The sequence below is a fragment of the Juglans regia genome, chromosome 7 (genome assembly GCF_001411555.2).
Source record: "Juglans regia cultivar Chandler chromosome 7, Walnut 2.0, whole genome shotgun sequence".
Taxonomy (NCBI): domain Eukaryota; kingdom Viridiplantae; phylum Streptophyta; class Magnoliopsida; order Fagales; family Juglandaceae; genus Juglans; species Juglans regia.
The window spans coordinates 11475466-11484625 of record NC_049907.1 but is presented as its reverse complement, the minus strand read 5'-3'; the positions used below and the strand labels follow the sequence as shown (position 1 = coordinate 11484625).

General features: G+C 32.1%; 1 protein-coding gene across 1 annotated transcript; it reads left to right on the top strand.

Moving 5' to 3' along the window:
* The first annotated feature begins 610 nt into the window (after positions 1-610).
* LOC108986607 (AAA-ATPase At2g46620-like) lies at positions 611-2765 on the top strand. The gene has a single exon (XM_018959283.2). It carries the CDS (start codon positions 976-978, stop codon positions 2482-2484), a length of 1509 nt encoding a protein of 502 aa, XP_018814828.2. The 5' UTR covers positions 611-975; the 3' UTR covers positions 2485-2765.
* Positions 2766-9160: the final 6395 nt, after the last annotated feature.

Here is a 9160-nt window from a genome sequence, read left to right as displayed (position 1 = left end):
AATTATATCATGTTAGGACGTGTGGGTGAGCAGCAAATGGACCGTGGGGCGTCTCGATCAAAGAAAGCGAAAAGATCTGCCGCGGGCGCAGTGTAAATGGGTGGCAAATAATATATGAAAACTAATGCATGATATGATTGGAGATTATATTCCATACCCGAGAAAGAAGCCAAAGCCAGCGAAACTCCATAAATAACATAATTTATAATTACATATTTATTTATTTTATTATATAATATACATAAATTAAATAAATGAAGAAGAAAAATCATAAACTAGCTAGCAGAATCTGGCTGGAAAGTTGCTCGAAACGACGGATAAATAAATAAATAAAAAGTATTGCTATTCATAAGCTCATACATCACACACTATAATTTTTTTTATTTATTTTTATTTTTTTAAAGTTTTTTTTATTTTATTATTCTTAAAATAATTAAATTATTTTATTTATAATTTATATACTACATATTTAATAAGAGAATAAAATTATAAAAATTATAAAAATAATAATGTGTGGTGAACGAAACTTAAGATTAAAATTTTTCATAAATAAAAGGAGATTTTCTCAATATTAACATCCCAAAAGTTAAAACCAAAAACTCTCCTCTTCCTCCCCCTCACTCCCTCTTTCCATAGGACCCTCTGCCTACACAGCTCTCTCTCTCTCTCTCACTTTTACCCTATACACTTGCCGGCAAGTTGCCGTCTTTCGGCAAATACACACACACACACACATATATATATATATATATATACACACACACTTCTCCATACATTTGAACTATTATTTCCCATCTTCTTCAGTACTTCTTTTACACAAATCTTCAAACCCAAGTTTCTCTCCTCCTGTCGCTCTCCCACAAGCATGGTTTCTCCTCCCATAAAAGTTCTCTTTTCGTCCAAACTTGTTCTTTAGGAACAACCAAAGAGAAAAGCGTGTCTGAATTTCTGCCTTATCAGTACAGGCCAGACACGATGATTCTTCGAAACCTGGTTCTTCTTGGGATTACGATTGTTTGTTTTCTCGTGGTGATTCGGGTGCTTCTGTTCAAGACAGGATTGATTTACATCGTGAAGAAATGGTGGAGATGGATCGAAGATTGCTTCCATGTACACCAGTTCCTCAAAGTACCCGAATTTAATGAAGGCATGCAGGAGAATCAGCTTTATCGGAAGGTTTCCCTTTACCTTAACTCCTTGTCTACCCTCGACGACTCCGATTTCACCAATCTGGTCACCGGCAAGAAGCCAAACGACATCGTTCTCTGTCTCGACCCCAACCAGACCGTCGACGACAACTTTCTCGGCGCGATAGTAACCTGGAGTAACGGCGACAAGGTCGAGAGAAAGGATTGCAGAAGCTTCGTGTTGAAGTTCAGAAGAGCGGACAAGCGCAGAATCGTCCGGCCGTATCTCCAGCACATCCACACGGTGGCTGATGAAATCGAGCAGAGGAAGCAGCGAGACTTGAAGCTCTACATGAATGTTAAACGATACGACGACGATGGCGTCGGCGTCGATCATCATCCCCGCGGTGGTGGTAACGTACGGTGGAGATCCGTTCCCTTCACGCACCCTTCGACTTTCGATACCATCGCCATGGAAGAAGATCTCAAAAACAAGGTAAAGTCCGACCTCGACTACTTCCTCAAAGCCAAACAGTACTATCACCGACTAGGCCGTGTTTGGAAACGAAGCTTTCTATTATATGGGCCGTCGGGAACTGGGAAATCGAGCTTCGTGGCCGCCATGGCGAATTTCATATCCTACGATGTCTACGTTATCGATCTCTCGAAGGTTTTGAATGACTCGGATCTGAATTTGCTTCTTTTACAAACGAAGAGCAAGTCCATCATTGTAATGGAAGATCTCGATCGGTTTCTGAAGGAGAAATCAACTGGTGTGAGCTTGTCCGGCTTATTGAACTTCATGGACGGGATATTAAACTCGTGCTGCGCCGAAGAGAGAGTTATGGTGTTCACGATGAACAGAAAGGAACACGTTGACGCAGCTCTGCTTAGACCCGGTCGTATCGATGTTCATATCCATTTTCCTCTCTGTGATTTTCTGGCCTTCAAAACCTTGGCGAATAGCTACTTGGGTCTCAAGGATCACAAGCTCTTCCCTCAGGTGGAGGAGATTTTCCAAAGCGGGGCGAGCTTGAGCCCAGCCGAAATTGGCGAGCTGATGATTGCCAACCGGACTTCTCCGAGCCGGGCTATAAAATCTGTCATCACGGCGCTGCAAACCGACGGCGACGGGAGGGGGGTCGGGAATGTCGGAGCGAGGAAGTCCGTGGACGAAGACGGAGTGTCGTTTCGCAGTAACGAAGCCAGCCATACCATTCGGGAGTTCCGGAAATTCTACGGTTTCTTGAGGATGAAAAGCAACAAAGTCTCACATTCTCAGTTGCTGGATGACGACTCGGCGCACAAGGTGGACGGCGACACGACCGCATCCGAAACTCCGAAACGTTTCGGGTAAAAATATCGATCTACCCTACGTTTTTTGGACATGTCGAATCTCCTTCCACTGGGTTCACGACATGTAGCATTAAGTTAGATAGACATAATATGCTAGCGATATCATTACTTTGGGAGCCATGATTCAAAAACACAAACACAAAAAGCAAAAGGCTTTAAAGCCAAAACCACTATTTTTTATATTTATTGGTTGGATGTTTTGTTGGATATAAAATCCTAATTGATATATGATTCTGCAATGTTTATATATATAAATATATATATTAAAGGGTTGATGGGGAGTAAGTTTGCTTTTGGAAAGTCTTGATCAGTTTGTAAATAATGACAACATAGGCTTCGTTATTGATAGGATACAGCTGAAAGACAACACCTGCTTAATTCCTTCCTTGATGTACAGAGTGAGTTTGATTAAATTTGTTTTGTTTTGGTTTTCTTTGTTGTGGAAGGCATTGTGGGAATCAAATCATGTGACCAATTCCAATGAAGTTATTAGGTCATATGAGTGATGAATCTTCCTGGTAACTTTTTTTTTTTTTTATTCGAGGAGGGTAGTCGAATTCAAGACCTCCATTTGAGAGACTTGGATGCCATATGCCTTTGACCTTCCTGGTATTTATATTTGAGTTTTAAAGCATCATCTAAGGACTTTGTAGAGTATTTTTCTGTACAAGAAGAATGTTCACTCGAGGAAGTACTTTTCCAGTGTATACATGTGGATATAGCTGAAATGATGCAAGTAAAGAGATCATCTTTTCTTTCCTTTTTTTTTTTTTTCCTCCTCAGATAACGAATTTTGCTGGTTTTTCCTTTTATATATGAGGGATCCAAAGGGTTTCCTTGAGATGCTCTCGAAGGAATCCCAAATAATCATGTCTACAGATACAATCCAGGTAATGCCAAGCACAAGTTTTGTGAAGTCCTATATTAAAGTTGGGATCACAATAATAAATTTTTACATTTTTTTTTTTTTTTTTTTTTATAATGGGATTCACTCTTTTATAAGAATAATGCTACTTGAGTATACGAAACTTATGACTGATCTCTTGACCTTGACCTGACACCACTCCATATGATTTATTAAAAAAAATTAAAAACACAAAATCAAAATGGATAGAGAAAACGAGTTTTAGCCTCCATTTTTTTTAATATTTTTTTACGTCCTTTTAGCCCAACTCATTATTTAAACTTAACCTAAATATTTTGTATAACTTAACATGTTGTATAATTTTTTGAACTTAAATATTTTTTTTATATTTAGAAAAAAATAAAATCTGTTATTCTTTTTAGTGACCCATCTATAATTTGTTTACTACTTTTTTATAAAATATATATTTTTTTTTAAATTTTAGATACATCAAATCAAAACCAAAAAGTAAAATCAAATTTAAAAAAAAAAAATATTATTTTACTCAATAATAATTTAAGAGTAGTAAATTAGTTACTACTTTATCATTTATCCTTCCCTAAACGGTGCTATTCCTATTCCTCTTCCTCTTCCTGTTCAGAAAAAAAAGTATCCGTTTTCTTGCGGTCATCATTGGTGATGATGTAATTTGTCCCCATTTGATAAAGTCAATTTGTCCTAAAGCACTGAGTCAGCCGAAAATTGTTCATTTTCTTCCTCTATTTAACTATTTATATAGGTTTTATGCCTCGATACATACAATGAAGTTCTTTTTTAAAAAAAAAAAAAAAACTATTTATATCAACCATTGACATCCATCCTCTGTTTACTTTGTTTTGTTTTTGGAACTTACGAGGTAGAAGCGATTTGATTACTAAATTGCATATTAATATTAATATAGTTTTTGTTATTATAAATAAAATTAAAAAAATACTTTTTTTAGAGAAAAATAAAATCATCTATTTTATAAAAATTATTTTTGTCTTTAATTCATATTATTTTATTAAACAAATATCTTATATTTAATATTAATATACGATTTAGTACTCAAAATCAATTGCAAGAAGATTTTTCTTTATAAGCATGACAGTTGTGCCACTTCTGCAACTGAAGAGATCAACAAAACTAGATAGGCTTTTTATTGTATTGCAGTAACGTAACTGTTAAAGGGTATGTTGCAATTGCACGTCTTGCCGAAAATATTAATATTACTCTTACTTAGATTTTGTACCTCTAGTTATATGGGATGGTGCTAGTCGGTCACATGAGTTTGCCACCTCAGTCTTATATTAATGCAATTCTTTTTCTTCTTTCAAATATTTTTTAAACACCTTTAAACATTTTTAAAATAGAAAAAATACACCACTTTATTAATAGTTAATTTCTTAACTATTAAAGAAAAAAAAATTAAAATATCCTAACGATAACTTTGAGGGACAAACTCATGAAATCAAATATTATTTTCCTTATATGTGTCTGTATAACATATTTTAAGTAATTTTATATATTTAAAACTTAAAATAGACAAATCACTTAAAATGTATATTGGAATAATAAAATCGAGAGAAATGATACTTGCAGTCGTGAGCGTGCAGTTGTCGTGCAGTCGCTTTGAAAAAAGTGAATAAATAAGGGACCCACCTGAAAAGAAATTAATTTTTTAATAGTGGACTCCACTCTTTTTCAAAGCGACTGCACGGCGTTTGCGCATTCCACAACTGTACGTAGCATTACTCGGAAGACAACCAACCGATAAAAAAAAAATGCAATCATGGAGAATCGGTATTGGGTGTGAGGCCAACAGGTTGTGTTATGCATATTTAAATTCAAAAATTCTATTTGTAGTCAAGTAGAAATTATATATTTTATTAAATGAAAAAAAAATATTATTTTAAAAAAAATATTTTTATAATTTTAAAAAATTTTAAAAATAAAATTACTTAAACTTACCGTCTCCATATAACATTCCTCATCTAAATTTGGAATAAAACCAGAGTGCCTAGCTGGAATGGGCAAGCATATATATAAATATATATATATATATAAATATTCTGCCACCCTATATATATGTGTCCTCCACCGTCGCTGATTGAGTTGTTCCATAAATAATGATGATGATGATGATGATGATAAAATAATAATAATAATAATAATAATAATAATAATAATAATAATTATATACAGAATCTGTTTAGAAATTATAGAGTTAGTTGTAGAATCATAGAAATAGTTAAATTTATAAAACTAAAAAAAATAATACTATATGGAACAAAGCAGCTTATACTTTGAACCATAAATAGAATCTTTAACAAATAACAATATTAACGCCTTGGCGCACACTAGATAAATCTTGCAAATTTCTGTGTTACCGATGAGAAATCTCCCAAATTCTCTAATGAAGATAATACTAAAAAATCTGTATATGGTATGCAAATGTATAAGGGTGACAGTATGTGACATGATCCGTGAATTCAATACGAAATTAATGAGTTTGAATTTGATATAAATGAGTTCGGATAAAAATAAGTTGACCCATTAATACATAATTAATAAACGGATCAACTTTAATTCGAAATCAACCCATAATATCCCGTTTACATTTTATTTTAAAATTATAATTTTTTTTTATTTTTGTTGAGTTGTAATATTGATATTTCTCAGTATGTTTATTTTTTATTGTTGGAAATTTAATTCTAGACTTACACTCGTATTTATTATTATTTAATTTAGTAATATTGATTTTATTATAAGTTAAAATATAAAAAATATTGATATTTTTGGTTAATTGACCTTTAAGGCTATACTCATATTTTTTTTTTTTTTTTTGAGATATTATGGCTACTAATGAATACAAATTTTAACTTTAATATAAAATTATGTTAATCAGATCAAATGTGTTATGCAGGTTAGATCAACCAATTTACATAAAATATATTGAAATGAGTTATGTTATATTGATTTATTTCTAATTAATTATTATACGGATAAAAAATAGTGACATAACACGACTCATTATTTAAATGTATCATGTTAAAATTTGAATGTCTAATTTATTTAACTTAACAGGTTGTGTTCCAATTGATCCATATAGTTAAATATCTATGATTTAAATATCTATAATTTAACACGATACGAACAAATCGTCACCTCCTACCAATGTACTTGGACCAAACTAAAAAGTCACGAGTTAAGAAGTCAAAGAGACGTGTGTTACGGGGCCTAAAAGATGCTTTTAACTTTAAATGAAATTTATTAACTCAATTAGATATATTACTTTTCACTCAAAACTTTAATTTAATGGTGAATATAATTGAATCATATAATGGGGAGAGAATGATGTTCCAAGGAGATCAATAAAGTGGTTGTTGAGAGCTGGTTGAGGTGAAAATAGTGTTAAAAGCAGATTAACCGAGTTAATACAGACAAGAAGCAACTGATTGCACCAATAATGCGCATACTATTCTCAATTGAAAGCCATGTCGTCATTGAGTTTTGGTGATTCCTTATGTTTGTTGAAACATGTGGTTGTTAATCATCTCAAACCGCGTACCTATGTATATGCTTGTTATCAAGTGTCAAATTGAAAGTTTTGGACCCAATTCCACTCATATTAAATATTATCCAATATTACGGATCATAGGAGTACTATAAGAAACACGAGCATTTGTAACAGATTTTTTACGACGAGTATGATTATTTACGACGAAAATATTCATTTTAGTAGAAAATAGTCATTTTCGTATGAAATAGTTGGTTATTAATAAATAATTTTCTTGTAGTGAAATCTCGAACGAAAGAAATAAAAAAGAATTACTTTTCGATTTTTGAATAAATATAAATATATTTAAAAATAACAAATTTTAAAATAAAATATAACATTATTTGTAAAGAATTAAAGAACAAAACTTTTTTCCTTTCCTTAAAAGAACGTTAAGAAGTTGGTACCACGAGCACATGAGGACGCATGAATCATCGATCGACGTTTGTTTCACAAAGATGCGTGCATTGCGGCGAGATGCTGATCAGTTCTGACAGTCAGATTGTTTTGTTTTGTCCGGAGATGAAGCAACAAGAGAACCCGTTACGACATGGGTGAAAGTTCCATTTTTTATTTTTACTTTCTCACATGCCAAAAAGGAACATGTCATTAACGTTGTCACTTCTCAAAAGACGAAACCATTCATTACAAAATGGCTAATATTTTGGTGGTTGTCGGAAGAAAGAAAAATATCATTTTCACCCCCACCACTTTTTTATATTCTCTAGTTAGTGATAAGTAATACATATGCAACTCTCTCTTTGGCTTCTTAAGTTGTCACCAAATCACACCTAATTCATCATTACGTTTGGTTTGGTTTGATTTTAAAGGATGTAAATTGGGTACTTGCCTAACAAACTTCTACTTCACAAAGATGACAAAACAAATACACCAAAATATTCGCAACTGATGATACATAGAGATATTTTTCTTTTCTTTTCTTATCTTATCTACTCGAAGATTTTAGAATTGCTTAAGGGTGATGCATGCTCGAAGATTTTCCGTCCTACCTACACCAAGCTAAAATGGCTCTTCCTATTTTTTTTAGTACACCTAATTCATCATCATGTATAGATAGATTGTATACATTGTTAGAGATAATATCAATATCTATGACAAAACTTGATTTGATTATTAGTTTTGTCTTATATACATACTTGATTTTTAATTATCATGAGACTTTTATTATAAGAATCTATACTTTGTATTCATTTTACTAATAATTAATAAAATATAAGGTCAAATAAAAAAAATCTGATTTTAATATCGTACTAATTAGATGTTCATTGACAAGTTAGTTTTTATTTTTCGATTTTTGTCATGAATCTAGGATTGGTAGAATTTATATAATTTATAATTATATGATATGAAAATATATTAATCAAGTCAAATCAATCATTTGGATATGCTTAATTCTAATATAAATCGAAACGAGTTATTTTAATCTATTCAATATAATTAATTTATTAAAAGTGTTACGTCGGTTAAACGATATGACACTTTTATTATATGAAGTGGTTTGACATGCTTAATTAAATAAATCGAGTTAGGGTTGAGCCATACAGGCTCATACCATAACTTGACACAACGCAAACTTAATTTGTGAACTCGAATTGCTACACGTAATTGTTGAAAGTACATATATTCTAATTTAGATTATAGTTTTTTTTAATGTACTTTGTGTAATTTTCTTTTATAAGGAAAGAAAATATGAGCATGAATGGATAAAGGCTGAACTTTGTTAGTTAGTGTGGATACATGAGTTCCCAATGCCTAGACCTTGTATTTAAGTTACTCCTCCATCTAAAACCAAAAACACAGCGTTATTTTGAAATGATGGAACCCCGTTTACCTCATGTTTTGGCCTATTAATGTTAGATCTATGCAACTATTTGGAATTCATTCCATGTGATGTCTGTTGGAATATAGCCTCACGGATTGAACAAATGGAATTAAATTCTAAAGCTACACGTGTTAAACTAGAAGAGGAAAAGAAGAGTTAGTTATTTCTGTTATTATAGTTAGTTTATTATTTCTCATTTAAGCCGTGTATAAATATAGTTCAAGTACTTTGTAATTATAAAATATAATAAAGTTCATTTTCATGGAAGTTTTTCAATTCATCTTCTCTGTTTACGTCCATGCAATCTCTTCTTACAAGCCAAATCTCAATTCATCTGAAACTTGACATGGTATCAGATTGAAATATTGTTTTTGCTTCCGCGACCTTACACA